This window comes from Lissotriton helveticus, chromosome 9 (assembly GCF_964261635.1).
Source record: "Lissotriton helveticus chromosome 9, aLisHel1.1, whole genome shotgun sequence".
NCBI classification, from domain to species: Eukaryota; Metazoa; Chordata; class Amphibia; order Caudata; family Salamandridae; genus Lissotriton; species Lissotriton helveticus.
Genome location: NC_136070.1, coordinates 1157690714 through 1157711993, shown reverse-complemented (window position 1 = coordinate 1157711993; position 21280 = coordinate 1157690714). Strand labels below are relative to the sequence as shown.

General features: G+C 44.5%; 1 protein-coding gene across 1 annotated transcript in view; it reads right to left on the bottom strand.

Annotated features, from left to right (window-relative positions):
* Positions 1-4139: 4139 nt before the first annotated feature.
* The window catches only part of FGD3 (FYVE, RhoGEF and PH domain containing 3), a 642046-nt gene continuing 624905 nt past the window's right edge, over positions 4140-21280 (bottom strand). The window contains exons 18-19 of the mRNA XM_078661608.1: positions 14307-14447; positions 4140-5464 (exon numbers count right to left, since the gene is read on the bottom strand). Coding sequence (XP_078517734.1) covers positions 5252-5464; positions 14307-14447 — 354 coding nt within the window. The 3' untranslated portion in view covers positions 4140-5251. The remainder of the gene's footprint in view (positions 5465-14306; positions 14448-21280) is intronic.

Here is a 21280-nt window from a genome sequence, read left to right as displayed (position 1 = left end):
ACTAGATGCCCACGTTGTGCTTGTAAAAACAACCACCCAAGTTAAAATGTATTATGGCAGGGCCTTTAGTTCTACTTCTCTATCAAGAATCTCAGGATTGACAGTCAAGTTAGAATGGTCCTAAGAAAAACCACTTGCAGAGCTGCTTAAATAATGGAGGACATTTTCACTTGACATATGATTTTCTACATTTTACACTAATGCATATTATAGGGAGTACGGGAACCTTGCACACTAACTGTACATCTTCATAATTTATGTATTCCCCCACTATCTTTAGCACTCTTTATTTCCTGTAAGCATTAGGAGAAAAATGTAATTAAAACTTTAATATGGATTTGCATTATTTCGTTTAGTAAGGGATTGGGTTAGGAGGTAGTACTGCTAAAACAACATGTAGAATGATGACTGAGGGATTTCAGTGGGTTATAGGTGCTGCACTGTTTGTTTTGGCAAGGTTTCTGGTCGGGGGAGAGGGTGGGAAGGGGAGTGCTGCAATCTATTAATAAATGTGCCAGAAGTACTTTCGATGTTTTGCCTCTTTGTTTCTGACTTTCACTATGTGAAGAGCTACAAATATTCCAAGTGATAACTCCTCACCAAAGTAAAAGTTGTATCTAGATGTGAGTGGGTTGGGGAATATAAATAAAGATAAGAGGCATTGTATATTAAGACTTGTAGAATAGATCTGTGAATACAGGAAAAACAACATTCATCTGCTAAAAGGGATTCTTTGAAAGAATTTAATACCAAACATATTGTTAGACCTGGCATCTTTTGGTGTGTTCCCCCGCTCTTTTTGCTTTCTGACCTCCTGTTTTTTTATGGTATGCTGGACTTTGGTTTTGAGGGTTTGGTGTCACTGTGCTCTTTTTCATCTCTATTCAATGCTAAAGTGCAAGTGCTCCTTCTGTAAATTGTGTTATGATTGGCTCTCCATGATCAGCATATTTGATTTACCAGCAAGTCCCTAATAAAGTGCACTGACTGCACTTTACTAAAATGGGCATGCAGCACTGATTGTGCCACCCACACAAGTAGCCTTTAAAATGTGTCTCAGACATGCCACTGCAGTGTCTACATGCGTGCTTTTTAACTGCCCTGTCAACCTGGCAAGTGCACCCACTTGCCAGGCCTAACCCCCTCCCTTTTAATACATATGTCACCCCTAAGGTAGGACCACAGCAGTTCCATGTAAAGGGTGCTGTGTATATAAAAGGTAGGATATGTAGTGGTGGGTTTTTACATGTACTAATAGTGAAATGCTGTGCATTTAGTTTTTCACTATTAAAAGGCTATTTCTTCCATAGGTTAACACGGGGCCTACCTTGAAACATCTCACAAGTGTAGATTCCCTTGGGAAGATCATAGAAAGTTGGACCTTGGCATATCTTAACTCACAATTTAAAAATACATCTTTCAGTGAAGATGGTTTTTTAATTGCGTGTTTGAAAATGGCACTTTTAGAAAGTGGGCATTTTCCAGCTTAACCATTCTGTGCCTGCCTGTGGAATCCACGTCTGTGTAGCTAACTGCTGGGGTCTCCTGCATACACTCTAGACAGCCACACCAAGGGAGATTAGGTGTGCCTCGTATATCCTGATGACCCATCACCAGGCTGATGGGCCTTCCTGGGATAAGAGTAATGGGAGAGGTTGTCACTCACACATGAATAGGGCTATGCCTGTTCTCTTACAAATACATCTCAACCCTTCTTGAGAGTTACTGGGGGCAGAGTAGGGAAGAGTGGGACAAATCTGGATTTCGCCCACAAGTTTTCCTACTTCAGAGGCCAGAACTGGTATATGTATTGGGGCACAGACCCCACATGTTCAGAAGTCTTTTGGGCTAAGAGATCTGCCATGATGAAGAGCTGGAAAAGCTGCCAAGAGGAGTACTGCTCCTTTGCTGTGTGTTGCTTTGTTGAGTTGGCTTGAAGTTGCTGCTTCTGTCTCGGGCATTGAAAGGACTGGACTGAACTTTCTGCAACTTATTGCCCGAGTTTCTCCAAGGGATTGTAGTAGAGCTTGTCTCCTGTTGGAAGTCTCAGGAACATCAAATACTTCAGGTTGATCTGCCAATAGCACTGAGAACTTTGTGTTTTGTGCTGCAACAGACGAAAAACCACTACAACGCCATCAACAACTCCACTGCTGGCTCATGACCCCAAGGCACCACCAAGAGCATTGCCCTGCTTCGCACCACAGCCCTGACCTCCCCAACGTTGCCACATGATGCTGTCATCGAGCTGTTGCTGGCACCGTGACCTCTGGTCACCGCGCTTCGCATCGCCTCCCTGGTATCAATGATGATGACGCCCCACATTGCAATCGAGGCTGCTGCCTGCACCATGGCCTGTGGACACTACTCATGAGGTACACAAAGCATTGTCCCGTCCCACACCGCAGCCCTGGTCGAACGATGTCAGTGCCATCGACTCCAACCTCTTGAACTGAGCCTCTGCATGCACCGTGACTTGTGGGCATTGCACCAAGCATTGCCCCTCGTAGGATTGCAAACTTGGGTCTATTAAGGCAGCGCTTCAGCAAAGACAATGCCACTGCCTGCACTATGACCTGGGGACACCGCATATTGGATCGCCGCACTTCGCATCATCGCAGCCCGACGTTATTGAGGCCAGCACTCCTGGCTTCAACCTCATGGAGTTTGATCTGCAATGTAGGTGACTTCAAGGGCCTGACGACTCCTGCCCCAACCTCCGGGACCAACTGCTGCCGGCGACATCGCCTCTACGGAGCTCATCACAAGGTCCCCGAAGCCCTGCTGTTCCAAGGTACTGTTTGCGGGTCTTCCAAACCCCGTAGCTGGCCTGTGACCTAGTGGCCAGCCTAAACTGTTGGATTCTTTTTTGTTCATGATGCAGTGGTAGACCCTGACGGAGCTATCACCTTCAAGGAACTGTATTTTCAGTCTATTCAGGCAATATTTGTATTTTGATTACTGCATGTTGTTTTTTTATAATTTTGGTCTTGTTTTACACTGATAAATATTGGCTAAATGTCAAAAACGTGTGTGTTGTCCGTTTGTAATGTTTTAATTGTATTTCTGTGTGTTATGTGCATTTACACATTGCCTCTGAGAAAAGACTGACTGCTCATGCCAAGCTACCAAGGGAGTGACCAGGGTTCATTCTAGAAGTGTAACTCCCTCCTCCTGACTAGAAGGAAGGGCCTCTACTGGGACAGAGTACAAACCTGTCAACTAGAGACACCCATTTCTCACACATATTTAAAAACCTTGCAAGGAACTAATACAAGAAGACTAACTATACTTCTTTCTATCTCACAAATGAAACCACCGAAAATGTTAGGGGATAATTATGGACTATAGAGTATTCTGCAATGTGACTAAAAAGGTACAAGAATTTCTTTGTGCTCCCAATTATGTTTCCAACCCGGATTATAACAACATTTGTGTATGAATGACCTATGAACAGTCTATTTAAAGGATTTGTGATATGGGGATTGGATTTAATACTGTTTTATTCCCAGCTATTAATACAACTCCCTAAGGTTGGTCGTGCTTGCATGCAACAGAGCCCAAACCTGAAGTTTAATTTAACAATAATTGGTTGATGCTTGGCAATTAGCCATGCTTTGTCTGCCAGGTTTTGATTCTAAATATTTTTTGTAAAAGGAGGTAGGAGATGAGAAACTTTTCAGCTAATCTCTTTAGTAAATCTCTTTGTGCAAGGGTCACCTGGGTAGGTCATTTGTGTCTCCCATTCAAAGAGAAAAGACTACACAACAGCATTAACAATAATCAAAGATTTAAGTATTTGCAATTGGAGGATGTTTTCAGAGTACACTATCGGGGTGAACTCTATTTGGATATCAATCCTACAGTTTAAGATTTTGTAATATTCATTGTATTACAGTTTATGACAGAGCTCTGCAAGACAATAATATATTGGGTTTTGATACGGTCCTGGACTAATGAGTTCAAATTAAGTGTTAAAAGATAAATATTTAGCCTTAAAGTGAAGCTACAATGGTAAATATACACGTAGTCTAATTACAATGTCTGGATACACATATTTGCACAAACAGCTTGACTTAATATAGATTGCTTATCGAATAAAACGTTTTAAGTGAAAAAACAATGCAATGACCACAGTACAAGTTCACAAAGTTTATTCTTTCCATGTAAGTAAGCACAAAAGTGCTCAATACAAATAGACATACAACACATTGTAATAAGAAGCTTGCCATAGGTTGGTATAATAGCAGACTGCAGGTAAGACTTTAAGGTAAAGTTATAAAAGGTCAGTAAAAGAAAACTTAAATTACAGATCTGTACAAATACCGGCAGACACTGCGCTAAATCTTACTTTTAGCTTAAATTTGCAAAGGTTTTAAAATACTTATTTAACACTATTTACAAATTATAAATAAATCATAGATTCCTCAAGAGTTAACCAAAATTATAAAAATATCACCACTGGGGGTGTTCTAAAAAAATTCAGGTTTCTTTGACTGAGTTTAATAATGTCCTGGTTAGCAAAACTGTAAGAAAGAAACGTACAATACATTGGGTTTATAAAGAAAATTCAGAAGGTGCTTAGTTAAACAGAAAAGCACATTTTTTTTCAAATAGTCTTACAAAACAAAAATGGATTCCACTTTTGTCAACCTCCTCCACAATTACCAGTGCTAAAAATGTTTAACACATTAATAGACATTTTCTTTTGAAAAGTTAATCTCAACAATGAAGAGACATAACGTTTAGTTTTGTAAAGGAAAGATAACTGAATTACTTCAAACTTGTGCATTATGTTTTGGATCAGAAAACGGAAATGAGTAGATGGGATGTGAGTGGCCAGCTATGCCCTTTGACAAATTTAACTTAAAAAGGTAGCACTGAACTACTCACCGACTACACATCCTACACTGAACAGTAACTAAAAGGACTGTTAAAAGTACACCTACAAAATAGGAGACAGAGCTTGCTTTATCACCTCATTCATGAATGCCCTTGGAAATACCAATGTCCTTCAGTTTCAACACAGAGTCACTGCCTACATCTAATTGTGCCTTAAGAATACCATATGCAAGATAACCAGGCTACATGGAATACGCGTACAATGAAAAGAGAAATTTCACTGACACTCCTATGCAGACACATGAAAATACATAAAGCCACCCACATACCAAAGTGCCATTTTTTTAAAGAGATTCAAGTGAATTGCTACAGTATGAAATCATGGGTTTGCAAGAGTTGTCTGTGGTTTTTATGGGTTTTCAATTTCTGCAATCTCTCCTTTGGCTGCTTTGGTGAGTATCTCCAGCCACTTTGTGAGCAGGTCTTCATCTTCGGCGCTGAAGATTATGTTCTGCTGAGACTGGGACAGCTTGAAAACATACTTCATTTCATGTTTTTCAGTGGCACTTGGTAAACTCACTTCATACCCAGGCAGTGGTATTGCACGAGCCATGCGCCCATCCTAAAACAAAGTAAATACAAATTAAAATATTGTAGAACAACCAATAATACAAACTGCTGAATATAAAACCTGAATGGTTTATTTGAGTCCAGGTGCTGTATATGTAACGTGAGCAGAACAACATAGTGTTCTATCATATTTATTTTTTGTTATACATTTGAATTGTAAATTATACATTTTCTTGCGTTCCTTGATAATAACTAGAAAATATATCACGGCAAATAATTATACAAATGATCCAAAAGCATTCTGCGGAAACTGGAAAAAAGTGTGGATGATAAGAAGAAAATGCCTGGTGGAGGTAAATTTCAAGTTTTCATTTCTTCAGGTGCTTAGCACCTGAATCATACTGCCCATTAAAAACCTGCTCCCTCTAGGCAGAGACATTTTAAAACATGGGCAAAGTGGGCCCTGGGCCAGGGCCCCATGCTTTCAGGGGCTCCTAATAGAGGCAACTTGGTTCTGAAAATACTCTAGTCTTCCCCTGATGACCTTCAATAATTTTGACATTGTTTTAAATACTGTTTTTATTTAATATATTGTTTATGTGGGTGATGTATGGAATGGGAGGTTTCTGCAGACAGTTTGCAGAGAAATGTTGTATTTATGTTTTATTGTATTGTATTGTATTGTATTGTAATTGCACTTATATAGCGCTTACTACCCCTGACAAGGCGTCGAAGCGATTTTTCGGCGAGTAGAACGCTACTCCGGAACCCATAGATTATTGGTGTTAAATTGCAACATCCATAAAGCACGTTTCTTTGAGATCAAAACAGTACCTCACATAAGAGAAATGTGAGGCAGTGTCAGATTCCATTTCATTTTCACGGTAATTATTTGCAGTAGTATTAGTGAGCTGCTGCTGTATCCCTTAATAATAGATGTAAATGCATTAACAATTTGGACGAGTGAGACTGTGAAGTCTGCGACCGGGCCAGAAAGGGTGCTAAAGAGCTTAAATGAGTTCATAAATTCAAAGGTAATCAAAATAGGTTTTTTTTTCCCCCTGCAAGTGCATTCTTTTAATTTATCGTGCCTATAGGCCCCCTCCCTCCGTAATTCTGAATGACTCCACTTGCCGCCTGGGATATTTGCTGCCAGTCGTCCTTCAATCCAATCACATCTGCTGCCTTGCCTTGGCACTGAGGAGCGGTTAGGGGAATTTTCCCACTGTGCATGGCTTGGTCAGTAGCCTCCGTTTCACCTTCACACTGCTGCTCCACTCATGGAAACTAGTTGCTTTTGTCACACAGTGCAGACTTCGACAGCAAACCTAGTGTGCACCGAAAATCCCTCAGCTCCTCCCTGGGTAGGGTCAGGTGGGGTCATGCAGGCTTGTTCCCACCCTACCCTATGACGAGTTAGGAAGTAGGTGGGCTGCAGCTGTACACAGCCTTGCTGATTGACAAACAGTGTAGAAAACTCAGGGCTTTTGCTCAAAGCGCTTCGGCTGTTTTCAATCAGCGAGGCTGCACTGCGTCATCAGAGAGAAGTGCCTTTGAGTGTTTTACGCTGCCAGAGGCCAGGGCTGAGTTCAGGTAAGCCCTATAAATCCTACGACGGCAGCCGCCAGCACATGTCCCTTTTGAAAGTGCCTGGTTATGCCTGACCCTCGCGCAAAGCGAGGGTCACCACTCTGTGAAATTATAATGAAATGAAAATGTACAACTTGACAGCAATTGATTCAAAATTTGAAGCAGGGGCGGAGCCCTGCCGCCCTAATGAAGAAACCGCCCCTGCGGGTAAGTTTTCATGGTGCACTTCGAAGATGCCCTCTGAGTGCATGCATGTTTTGATAAATCCAACACTGGCATCAGTGTGGGTTTATCAAGACGAGATTTTGGTACCAAACATCCCTATTTTCAGTGAAGCCATCATGGTGCCAGGGTACCATTTACTAAGTACTTACAGAGGGTGCTAAAGGTTTTGCCAGTTAGGGGAACAATTTCGCAAATTTGGGAAAGACCTCGGGCACTGGGGACCAGGTTAGCAGGAAGCCAGTGCACTTTATGGGACGTTCGACCCTTTACTTTACTTGCTCTTTCCAGAAGGAACTATTTATGAGTTCTAGATAGGATAGAATAGGTCCTTTTAGCTTAGAACTACTTTCATGAACGAAACACATTTTCCATGCTTATTCCAATCAACCTTATTTTGATTATTTCTGTAACTGATTTGACTAATCGGAACAAAAAGAACAAAAATGCTAACTAATGCCTTAAAAAGAAAATAAACTTTTGAAAAATCACCATACCTTTCTTTAAAGACTGAACATCAAATGCAAATAACAATGACTTTGTTATGAAATCCTCAATTCAAACACAGTGGCAAAGATTCATCGTCCTAGGAAGACGCTGATCTTCCAGGTTTGCTAAGTAAGTTTAAAGTGCAATCTTTTGTGGATTTTTTTTTTATATGTCAGCGCTCGCAAATCTATAAAGGAGCAATCGAAACAGAACAGCTCTGAAATGGCAGTAGTGACAGAGCCATCACCAAGACTATTAACTCGGAAGGTGCACATCCAAGCAAGGGGTTCACTGCAATTATAAAGCAGGAAGTTTATTTCTGCATTCCAGTTACCACCTCATAACATAAAAGTCTTTGTCACGCGCCAGGTCTCCAATGGCGCCTCGCGCTGCCTGTGCCTTGATCTTTGTACTCATAAGAGGATTACAAATTAAGGAAACACTACAGTAATTAAATGCTGGAACTGCACTACACTTTAAAGAGTAGCCCATTCTTTTTGCAATCAGACTGCATGTCATAGGAAACTATCTTCTTATCTAAAAGGATTAGATTCAGCAGGGAGTTGGTGCTAAAGTCTTAAATTAAAGCTGCTGCGCTTGAACAGAGCACGAAATAAGTTTCTTGTCTCACAATTATCAGACTCCCAGTATTGCTTTGCTAAAGATCAGAGGGCGATGCACGGATTTTTAATCAAATATATTATAAAGCATCCTTTGTTAATGTTGTTAATTACACAACAAAAGCACCAATATATCTGCCAGTGTCCTGTTCACAAAGTAATACTCTTTCCCAGACGTGGGAGAGCTTAGAAGAGCAATTCAGACATAGATTGATCGGTGATAGTTGCTCAGAAAATACGTTTCCATCTGCTTTTCCACTGAAAAGTGGAGTTCTCCTTTGCTTATAATTTTAGTGCCATTTGATGAACCTGCACTACCCTTTACAACAAGCATTTACAATGCAATGGTCTCGTCTTTGTTAAAGGTAGAGCTATTGGCATTGCTCATGGCATTATTTTTGTTTTTAAAACATATAAATAAATGGCATTGTCATTTACAATGCCAATAGCTTAATCTCTCGCAAATGCGAGACCTATTGCATTTGCACACACACACACACAGAGCCGCACACAGAGCCGCACACAGAGCCGCACACAGAGCCGCACACAGAGCCGCACACAGAGCCGCACACAGAGCCGCACACAGAGCCGCACACAGAGCCATACACAGAGCCATACACAGCGCCACACAGCGCCACACACACACAGCAACACATAGAGCCACACACAGCCACACACACACACAGCCACACACACACACAGCCACACACACACACACAGCCACACACACAGCCACACCCACACACAGAGCCACACACATAGAGAGCCACACAGACACATATCCCAAGCTGGACTTCTACGCCATGCACAGTGCACACATATCCCAAGCTGGACTTCTACGCCACGCACAGTGCACACATATCACAAGCTGGACTTCTACGCCACGCACAGTGCACACATATCACAAGCTGGACTTCTACGGCACGCACAGTGCACACATACCACAACTTGGACTTCTACGCCACGCACAGTGCACACATACCCCAAGCTGGACTTTCACATCACGCACAGTGAATTTCCACCAAACATTTTCCAAATACCAGGTCCTACGTCCAACACCCACTGCACATGACCAGAAACCCTGCACATCAGGGTTGGCCAACAAATGTGTGTGGCCTTCAGCCAGGCTCTGTATTCCATCCATAGCACAAAACCAACCACCACTGCCAGGCCCCAAGGTCAATGCCAACTGTGTAAAGGGCTATACACAACAGGGAAGAGAGTGTTTTGCAGACGGATGGAACAGAACCCCTTTCAGAGGCCCATGAAGCTAAAAGGAGCTACTTGGCCCAAACATGGTGATTGAAGCCTTTGACTGCAGATGTCCCTACTATGGGCACTCAGCAACTGGGCTAAGTACACTGTCAGCACCTAACTCTCACTGGTAGCGTGGGTTGGGCAGTCCAAGGCTTTTCCTGCAGGAGGTAGGTGTAGGGTGAGTACAGACTCACAACTCAAAATACCCCCAACTACCCTTATAATTGTCAAGTCAAATACGTGTTTTATGTTAAAGGCGTATTTATCTACTAAAACAAAGTACAGTGCAACCCACTTCAAAAAATCTACAAAGGCTTCTTCATGAAGACACAATAGCGTTACCTGGGTCAGCTCCTGTCCCACTTCTTCATCTACAGATGACAGTTATTCCCCATTAAATGGGTGATATCCAAGCTAGGTCCTGCTAGTGAGTTCAAGTCTTAGATGTACTACAAGGGTTTTTAACGAAAGTCCACATGTCTCCAGGGTGCGTAAGTCAGAGTAAATTCCCCCGGGGCCCTACAACCTGGTATCAGTCTTACCCGTATTCACATGAATGGAGGTCTGGAGTGCCCGGGCATGCATTCCTGGCCTGGTGGGGAGCAGACCTATGGAATGTGTGACCCCAAGTGTCCACAGTGCTCCTCTGATCCGTTAGGTGATTGCAACTGCACGCTGTGCATGGGCGATGGTCCTCTTCCTGGACTACGGCCCTTCTTCATGTGCAGGGGGTCTTCACTGCACACAGAGAGCGATGACTCAGTCTTCCCTGCAGTGCCCTCCTGGCATACAGGGTTATTTACCAGCATTGATACGGCAATGGCCTTCTTCAGATCCCATCACTATCAGGGGCAAATTACCTTCTCTTTGATGCAGCATGGCACCAGAGCTACGACCGTTTCTCTCAGTGCAGCCCCCTCCTGGCATCAGGGGGTCACATCACATGCACACCCAATTGGTGCAGCTGTCTTGTTCTCTCCTTGGCTTCCACTCAGCATACAGGGATCGCACTGAGCACATGGGCACACCACCCATTTGGCATGCTGTTCTCGACGGAACAGAATTTTACACTCTGCTCCAGGGATCCTCTTGATAGGACCCCCCCATCCACCCTCCCCACTGGACCTCCCTCCCTTCAGGCAATCTTCTTTTCATAGGGGCCACTGGTCTAGGGTCAGGCAAAGGTTGGTGCTCCAGGCTCCAGTGGAGTGTTCTTGATTCTCCTAGGTGGTATCCCTCACCAAGGTTGGGAGACTGGCAGAACTTTATTATAATAATAATAATAATCCTGTATTTGTAAAGCGTGCAGCTACCCGTAGTAGGTTTCCCGGCGCTGGGGGCCGTTGGGAAGATTAAGCAAGCTATTGCCCAAAGTCACATGGTGCTGGGCAGACCCCTGCTGCCGGTGCCGGGGATCGAACCGTGATCCCCAGCGTTCGGCGTCAGTCGCCCTGGCAACTGCGCCACACCTCTTCCACAACTTTAGTCCTCAGTTCTGGTAAAAACAGGCCTAACTCACGCTGAGCTTCTCCACGCTGATGTGCAGCTTCTGTTTGACAATTTGGAAGCCTCAACCTGCCTTTTTTTAATAAACCATTTCCAGACACACTTGAGCTTTAGTGTTTTTGTCTTAGAAGTTTGTGTTCTGGGTATTGTCCACTCTGAAGTGTTCACTCCTTTATTCCTCCAATGAGCAGCCTATCACAGCAAGACAGGCTTCAATCTTGATGGCACAAAACACAGGCCATGGGAGTAACTAAAGCAGGGGTCTCCAACCTTTTGTGCAGTAAGAGTTAATTATGTTCGGAAGGCATGGCTTGGCAGATCGGGCTGGACTGTTCCCATGAGGCACAGGGTCAGACTGATTTGCACATGGTCATGTCTGAACTGGGGTCGCAGAGTGGGCTAAAGAACGGTGATGGATCAAACCCAGATCTTTTGACTGGGTGTGAGTGTTTTATTGGTTCAGATGCTCCGTCCATCACCACCCCCTTTTGTACCGCTTTGGCCGCCATAAGTGTGGCAGGGTATGCTCAGACGTGAGTCCCTTGCTCACTTTGCCACTGGATTCGAGCAAGCCGGGCTGAAGAAGGCTGCAATGCCAGAAACCGGTCCTCAGAAGCTTGTTTTCGGTCCAGGGAAGGCATGGCTTGGCAGTTCGGGCTGGACTGTTCCCATGAGGCACAGGGTCAGACTGATTTGCATATAGCCATGTCTGAACTGGGGTGGCAGAGTGGGCTAAAGAACGGTGATGGATTAAACCCAGATCTTTTGACTGGGTGTGAGTATTTGATTGGTTCAGATGCTCCATCCATCACCACCCCCTTTTGTACCGCTTTTGGCACCATTCTGAGGTCTGCCTGCATTTGCCAGTGTACAGTCTATCAGCATGACTATATGCACACTTACTGGCTTTTTGCCCATTACCCATGCAGTCACCCTTTCAAGGAAAGGCTGGCAGGTATGTACAGTGAGAGATTCCATCCTTCCCTTTAAACACCTTCAGTCACCTCTCAGAGGTTGGGCAGCCCCTGCATGCTTTTAAAAAGGGGTGCATAAAATCGTTTCTCAGTCATTTACCACTATGTGTATTTATATGTAGCTGGTAATGGGCGGCACAGCAGGGAGCCTCCAAGCCCAAAAATGGCAGAGAATTACAGGGGAAGCAAGAAATTCTCCCTAGCTTTATACTTAACATGATACAGAAAAGGGGGTGGTGATGAACAGAGTGTCTGAATAAAGCAGACCACTCTTACCCAGTCCAAAGATCAGGGCTTGATCCATCACCGTTATTTATCTCACTGCCCCATCCCAGCTCAGAACCTGGCTATATGCAAATTAGTCTGTCCCTGGCCCAGTGCATCATGGGAACAGGGCAGACCAAACTACCAAGCCAATTCTTCACCAGAAAGGAGACAAGCTACCGGGGACCGGTTTCTGGCATTTCAGCCTCTTCGGCCCGGCTTGCTTGAATCCTGATGGAGCAGTGAGAAAGGGACTCATGTCTGAGTATACCCTGCCACACCTATAGTGGCCAAAAACGATACAGAAAAGGGGGTGGTGATGAACAGAGTGTCTGAATTAAGCAGACCACTCTTACCCAGTCCAAAGATCAGGGCTTGATCCATCACCGTTATTTATCTCACTGCCCCATCCCAGCTCAGAACCTGGCTATATGCAAATTAGTCTGTCCCTGGCCCAGTGCATCATGGGAACAGGGCAGACCAAACTACCAAGCCAATTCTTCACCAGAAAGGAGACAAGCTACCGGGGACCATCAGGATTCAAGCAAGCCGGGCCGAAGACGCCTGAAATGGCAGAAACCGGTCCCCGGAAGCTTGTTTCCTTCCCAGTGTAAGAATTGGCTTTTGTAGTCTGGTCTGCCCTGTTCCCATGATGCACTGGGCCAGGGACAGACTAATTTGCATACAGCCAGGTTCTGAAACTGGGATGGTGCAATGAGCTAAAAAACGGTGTTGGATCTAGCCCTGATCTCTTGACTGGGTGAGAGTACTCTGCTTAATTCAGAGACTCTGTCCATCACCACCCCTTGTTGTAAATAATTTTGTCCACCCTAAGCGTGGAAGGGTATACTCAGATGTGAGTCCCTTGCTCATTGCACCATCAGGATTCAAGCAAGCCGGGCGAAGACGCCTGAAATGGCAGAAACCGGTCCCCGGAAGCTTGTTTCCTTCCCAGTGTAAGAATTGGCTTTTGTAGTCTGGTCTGCCCTGTTCCCATGATGCACTGGGCCAGGGACAGACTAATTTGCATACAGCCAGGTTCTGAAACTGGGATGGTGCAATGAGCTAAAAAACGGTGTTGGATCTAGCCCTGATCTCTTGACTGGGTGAGAGTACTCTGCTTAATTCAGAGACTCTGTCCATCACCACCCCTTGTTGTAAATAATTTTGTCCACCCTAAGCGTGGAAGGGTATACTCAGATGTGAGTCCCTTGCTCATTGCACCATCAGGATTCAAGCAAGCCGGGCCGAAGACGCCTGAAATGGCAGAAACCGGTCCCCGGAAGCTTGTTTCCTTCCCAGTGTAAGAATTGGCTTTTGTAGTCTGGTCTGCCCTGTTCCCATGATGCACTGGGCCAGGGACAGACTAATTTGCATACAGCCAGGTTCTGAAACTGGGATGGTGCAATGAGCTAAAAAACGGAGTTGGATCTAGCCCTGATCTCTTGACTGGGTGAGAGTACTCTGCTTAATTCAGAGACTCTGTCCATCACCACCCCTTGTTGTAAATAATTTATACTTAACATGGCCATGTTGCTCAGGGCTCAAATTACAGCCATTTTGATTAATGATTACTGTGAGGTAGTGAGAGAGAGAGAGATGGAGAACTGGAGGGAGAGAGAGAGAGAGAGAGAAATAGGGAGAGGGAGAAAGAGAGATAGAGTGCGCTCAAGGCTCAGGAATTTTTGTTTACAAAAATACAAACATTATATAAAACTGAATAATTAAACCATAGAAATGTAAAAAACGGTCCCATTTCATACTCTAGATATTGTTTGTGATAATTCATTTTTCACTTAGCAGCAGAAAAAGGAATTTTAGTTTTTTATGAAAGTGACAAGTAACTGAAGAATTTGGTAATGAGCTGCCCTGAAGTGGAGTGGAATGAAGAAAGTACATCATTTTACCAGGCTCCTCTTTAACAAGTTTTATGTGCATCATTGAAGCAACCCACAACCAACGTCACCTTTACCTGAACACTCCCTTGTAGATATAACACCAGGGGCTCGCTCCTCGGAATGGCCACCCAGACTCTGTGCCAGGACTTTCCTTTGTCTAAGAACAGAAGGTTGCTGCAGAAAAGGCTGTTTTCCGCCGCCAACGAGGCTTGCTTCTGGAAGAAAAAAAAGGTCAAGAATATTTTATGAGCAGAAACCCTTTTAACTCTGCAGCAGAAATGAAATGTGCAAAATGGAAAAGGGAACTTTATTGTCAAGCATTTGCATAATGTGATTCCAGCATACGAGAAAGACGCTGAGCGAGTGTATTCAGTGCTGTGAGTTGTAAATTCAAGCTTTATGGGTAAAAATAAGAACAGTAATCAAGATGGCAGCGCTTGCTTCAAGCCTGGCGCTAAACCAGGCAGACTGGAAGTGATGGAATACAGCTTATCTTGTCAACACAGCAGTGGATGGACCATATTCAGGACTGCGGGGCATTCTATTTAGGTGATGTGTCCGTCACTAGACACACAATGGTTATCATGATAACTAAAGGAACATGCTTGCCCCGCCTATGAGTAAAGACGCCTGTGCTGACGTGTGGAATCCCAGCTCCTGTCTGGTGTTCTTGACAAACCCGGTTCGATTGCAGCTATGATGAAGGAATACTAATGTTTTATTTATAAGGAAATATGGTTTAGGATTGCAAGAGCAGGACTGTCATCAACATAATCACCCATCTTTGCACACCTATCACACATTTCTGACTCTCAGATAATCATTTTGCATTTCTTTCGTGTTCACCATTATTAGCAACACCGTTGTTACTTTACACGTCGCTTCTCACCCTCCACTCCCCTGAACCTCACGCACCTGTGCTCCAACGCCTCCATCCCTTTACCAATGGAGTTCACCTCCAGCATAAATTCACTATTCTACCTTGCACCCGATATGACCCCTCCAGACATACACTGTTAAATATTTGCCTCTCTCTTTCAAACTTCCATTCAACCACTTCCTTCCATCTTATACCTGGCCATAAAGTTACAAAACTGGAGTTGCACTGCCCTTACCAAAGAAAACAGTAAGAGTACATGTTCCTCTTATTCTAACTACTGCTTTGTAGCACATCTTCTTTTCTTCTCCACCAATGCGTCCATTTTAACTGATTCACGGCATATCTCTTTTTTACCAACCTTCCAAACCCTATCGACCCAGGCCTCAATGGCCTTCATTTAATCAGTCACATATCATCTACCCTCATGTACGTCACATGCTGCTCTGTATGAAGCATTTGACACCGGTAATCACCCCCACATTAATGCCCTCCCTCCACATCTTTGGCACAATACGTTCTGCTCTACAACGGTTCTCCTCGTACATTGCTAACCACTTTCGCCCAGCGACCTCTTTACAAGAGGATGTCTCCAAGGTTAAATCGAGGTCAACCCTATTTTCTCTCTACACCACATCCATTGGTCACATAATCTCCTCTGTCAGTTTCTCCTACCACCCCTAGATACATGCCACACAAACAAATCTCTCTTTGCTAGTCTCTTTTTTTACCAACCTAGACAATATCCGCTGGGAACAGTCGTTTTTTGTTCCTTGGTCAGACCATGCTCCGTTATCTTTTACGTGGTCGCCTCCTGACCAAAATCATCCGGTCAGATTAATGAGGAAGCTGAGCCGGGTCTGGTCTAGACTTTCTCTGGATGACTGGGCAGCTAATCTGATTAAATCCCCGCCCCCCTTCTGTGATAATCCTGTAATGGCCAACTCATCTTTTAATAGTTGGTTAGAGGCCTCTCTTGATCTTACTCTTCCCAAAACAGAGGTCTGCCATCGTATTAGATCCAATAAAAAACCCTGGTACTCGTGCGAATTAAAACGGCTTAAGCAGTGTTGCAAGCAGGCTGAAAGAAGTTGGAGAAAAGATTTCTCCGATGATAGCAAAGCTAAATACAGATTGGCAGTATGGACATATAAAAAACAATAAAAACTGCATAATCTGCCTATTACCAAGATAAGATTGATGCCGCCGTCAATTCCCCTAAGGAATTTTTTTTAATTTTTAAATCTTTGGTCTCTCCCCCTAGCCCGCGTAACATATCGTTGGACCCCCAGAAACGATGCGATGAGCTTGTTAATTTCTTTGCCTCTAAGGTGGCAACTATCTACTCTTCTTTCCACCCTATGGAAATCAATTCTCCTTCCGCTACCTCTGCATTGCCGTCTATGTTGGAGTCCTTTCCCTTGCTTGACTTAGCTACAGTAGAAAGACTTCTTGAGAATCTTAAATCTGGTTCCCCCTCAGATGTTGCACCCCCTTCTGTTCTTAAGCTGGCTTCTGCGATTGTTTCCCCAGTCATCAGGGATGTTATCAACTCCTCACTGGCAGCAGGTTTGGTTCCTCCACTATGGAAGCAAGCTAGAGTCAAGGCACTTTTGAAAAAACCCAGTCTGGACCCTAAAGACTGGTTAAACTACCGCCCTATATCCCTGCTGCCGGGGCTGGGTAAAATCACAGAGAAACATGTAAATACTGTATTATCATCATTTATTGAGACCAACGAAGCCTTGCATCCCACCCAGACGGGCTTTAGAAGTAGGCAGGGCACAGAGACTGCCTTGGTGGCCGTGGTTGAGGAAGCTAGGAAACTTGTCGATTCGGGAGGTTGCGCTGCAGTGGTCCTGTTGGACCTCAGCGCAGCCTTCGACACGGTCAATCACCTACTCATTATCCAGCGCTTGAGGGAGGTAGGAGTCACAGGGACTGCCCTTAACTGGCTCCATTCCTTTCTTACTGACAGAACCTTCGCTGTGTTTGAGGATGAAGCAACCTCTAAACAGATGCCTCTGCAATATGGCATTCCCCAGGGATCCTCACTGAGCCCCACCATGTTTAACATCTACATGAGGCCTTTGGCTGACGTGGTTCTTACCTGGGGAGTCCAGTTGGTCACCTACGCAGATGATACGCAGTTGGTTGTTTCCCTCTCACGCGCTGATGCAGGCGAGACAGGGATAAATAATCTTTACCCCTGTTTTACTAAGGTTCTTGCATGGATGGACTCCTCCTTCCTAAAGCTCAATGGTTCAAAGACCGAAATCATGATATTAGGGTACAAGGTCCCCATTAATCTAGACACTTGGTGGCCGGAGTGCCTGGGCCCCCCTCCCTCCCCGAAAAATCAAATTAAGAGCCTGGGTGTATGGTTGGACTCTAGTCTGGGTTTTCATGTACAGGCACGCAAGGTCGCAGCTACATGTTATGGTCTGCTTAGAACTTTAAGGAAGGTCCTGGCCCTGCTTCCCCCCGAGGCTATACGCCTCCTCGTCCAGACCCTCATTCTATCTCGCTTGGACTATGCGAACGCGGTCTATCTGGGTGCACCGCTAGGTACCATCAAAATCCTACAGTCTGTTCAGAACTGTGCGGCCCGACTACTTATGGTTGTCCCCAAACGTAGCTCTGCTAAGGAAGCATTGCAAACTCTACATTGGTTGCCAGTGCAGGAAAGGGTATTGTTCAAGGCTGTGTGTATGGCCCATAAGTCAACCACTGACAATGGCCCGGCCCTTCTACACCCCTTGTTTCTTCATCATCAGATCCCTCGATCTCTCAGATCTAACCACAAAAACCTGCTGATAGTCCCCAGGGTCAAACGGACACGTGTGGGTGGCCGACGATTTTCATTTCATGCAGCCAAATTTTGGAATCAGCTTCCTGACTGTATCCGGCTGGAATCTAACCATCTTGCCTTCATGAAACGGTTGAAGACCTTTCTATTTCAGTGATGGTTGATTGCCTGTTTTGGTCTAAAGCGCTGGGATGCCTCCGGGTAGCCATGTGCTTTACAAGCATGTACTCATTCATTCCTCCTTGCCTCCAATCAGGTTTCTATGATTGCCTCTCTGCCCTTCATTACTTGAAGGTTCTACTGTGTCTTATGCTGAACCACTCCTAAACTGAGGTCCTCTACTTTTTCTCATCTGCACTCCTCACTCCACCTAATTCTATCCACCTCCTCCTCACACCTGGACCTTGGGTGGAATTGGTTTGTAATGGTCAAGCAGTAGAATCCTATAGTACTCTTATATGCTTTTGGAAATTGGCCGCAAAACAGCTACGATGGGAATATTCATCTCCATTTAGTAAAAATAGGAAGGGCTATAATTTATAGAAAAGCAAAGCCAAAATATATCATTCCTTTTGTATGTCAATGCAGATCCATTGGCTTTGCCAATGCCTTTTGGCAATTCTGTTCAGCATCAGTAACACAAATTGTTTTTCAACTATGCTGTATAACGGGCTTCTCCAAAGTCGGTCCAGGAAATCCAGATCCATGCCACATTTTTAAGATAACTAAATGTATCTAAGTGGGGATATGCTAAAACTCTGGCATGATCTGGCCCTCCACATTCGACTTTGGAGACCACTGCTGTAGAGCACAAACAAAAAATAGGAAAGTGCAATGTTGTGTATTCATGCATGGGTCATCGTGAATGGGCATATATATCCATCATGAAGAGCACCTTTATTTTAAAAAAAGGAACCCAGCAGCAAATTGTAGCTGCCAGACCCTATTGTTTTCTTTTACATTAAAAAACACAGAGACGGGTGGGTGGGTGTCGTGTGTCAATTTCGGGGAGCAACAAGGAGTGCAGCAAGCAATAGAGGAGCTTTAAGAGGGTGGGAATTAAAAACAAATATGAATTAACAGCTAAAAATGGTGCCCAGGGAGGGGTCGGCTATACAGTAACCCAGGACGTAGTAGGGCTACGCGGAGGGCCACGGAGTTGAGAACAAACTCTGTGGAACTCCGTGGAGCTCCGCTACGCCACCTGCCTCCCACACGCTCTATTATCAATTGCTTACAACTTAAATAAAACAACTTTAAAGTCAATAAAAACAACTTACCTTGGCTGCGGCGACCCAGGGCTGCCCTGCCCCTCTTGATAGTGTTTTCTGGAAAAACTGCAGGTGCCTGTGCGCCTGCGCATGCACAGTTTTCCCAGAGAACGCAATGAAGAGGAGGAGGGCAGCCCGGAGACGCTGCAGCCAAAGTAAGTGGTTTTTATTTACTTTCAAGTCATTTTATTTAAGTTGTAAGCAATTGTTACTAGGGGGGTGGGAGGCGGGGTATGGCCAACTCAGCTCCGCTGCGGATTGTGCGGAGATTTGTCTACTTCGTGGAATGCGGAGTAGGCACATCTCTGCACACTCCGCGGGCGGAACAGTGGTCTCCGCCCCGGGTTAGTAAGCAAGGGATGAACTAGGTAGCGGAGAGAGCAAAACAAAGTGCACAGGGGTAAATAATTTAAGAGGGAAAGCCTCACACAAGGAAGAGTGCAAAGCAACACACTCTCTTTGAGTGCTAAAAGAAAATGCAGTTTTCTGAATCTGGGCAGAGGAAGCATACAAGGCATCTAATCAAAGTGGTGGCAAAGAGGCTATGATCCAGGGGAGGACCAAACACAAGAAGAGGAAGGAAAGTCATGCAATAAGAAGCAAGCAAATTAGAATGACAAGAAAAAACAACCAATAGTAAGCAATGGGCTGGCCCAAAGCCTATGAAGAGCATTGGTATTTTCCACAATTGTCTCTCACAACTCATATGAAAGACTTAAAATCATTCAGTGTATTATAGATGAACACTGCATTTACTTCAAACTCATTTGTAAACAACGGTTAGTGTGTGGATGATGCAGATGCCTGGAGCACGGTACTTAGGACTGTCTTGTCAGCACTTACTGCTAGCGGGCTAAGATGTTAATGCATTAGTACTTGGTAAAGGTGTGTGCCTTGCAAATGTCTGCTATTGGGATGTTAACTAAGAGAGAAATGGTTGCACCCTTTCTTACAGATCGAGTGCGCCCTGGGCTGAAAAGATAGCACTGTCTTAGGTCTTTGGTAGCAGATTTGGAAGCACTGGACTAGCCATCTAACTATACCTGTTTTAGAGATGGCATTACCTTTGAGAGTCCTTGTAAAGGCTACGTAGAGCTGGGTAGAACTGCTAAAGGGCTTGGTCCTGTTAATGTAATACACAAGAGCTCTTTTGAAATCTAAACTGTGTAAAACTCTCTCCACTACTGAATCTAGGAGCAGAAAGATGACTGGAATCTCTATAGTCCGATTAAGGTAATAGGGTGATACTACCTCGGGGAGAAACTTAAGATTGTTTCTGAAAACAATTCTATTTTTCTGAATCTGAAAAAAAAGTTGCTGTAAGTTAAGTACTTGCAACTCAGTAGTGCATCAGAGGAAAGTAAAAGCTACTTTCTAGGAAAAGAACTGTAGAGGTTCAAAGGGTGGCTCCATGAGGACTACATTGAAATTCTACAAAAGGGTAGGCAATTGTAAGACCCTACATGAAAGCCTTGCCTATTGTGATCCTATATAGGGAACTGTGTTCCCTGTTTAACATATGGGGCTGCAATGGCAGCTAGGTGGAGGCATACTGATTTATAGACGAGACCTGGCTTCTTCAGATGTAGTAGATAGCTGATGATGCCTTTGAACATTGGGCTTCAGGGGGTCCAGGTCTTTGGAGATGCAGCAGTGAACAAACCTCTTCCACTTTGTAGCATAGCAGACCTGTTAGAGGATAGACCTGAAGAGGTGACATTTTTAGAAATAACATCTTTCCCTTGTGGTGTGTTGGCACTCTCCCTAATGTCTCCTTCTGGAGGAGCACTCATACTTCTTTGTTTAGTAGAGGAAGAAGATCTCTGCTGAGGATTTATCTGTGGAGTGGGATGTTGTGAGAAGTCCTATGCAGTAGCCATGGCGAACCACAGCTAAAACCCACTGGTACGGTGTGATTACCTCCCAGTGACAGAGGAAACTCATTGTCCCCAGATTGGTGGAAGTTCCTTTACTAGCAGTACACCTGCCCTTAACTCTGTTGCTACCCTTATATACACCTTTGGTGTCTTTGACTGTGGCTGGTCGGGTAAAGTTGGCTTGGCTTGTTCCCTGTGCAGTTATATCCAAAAG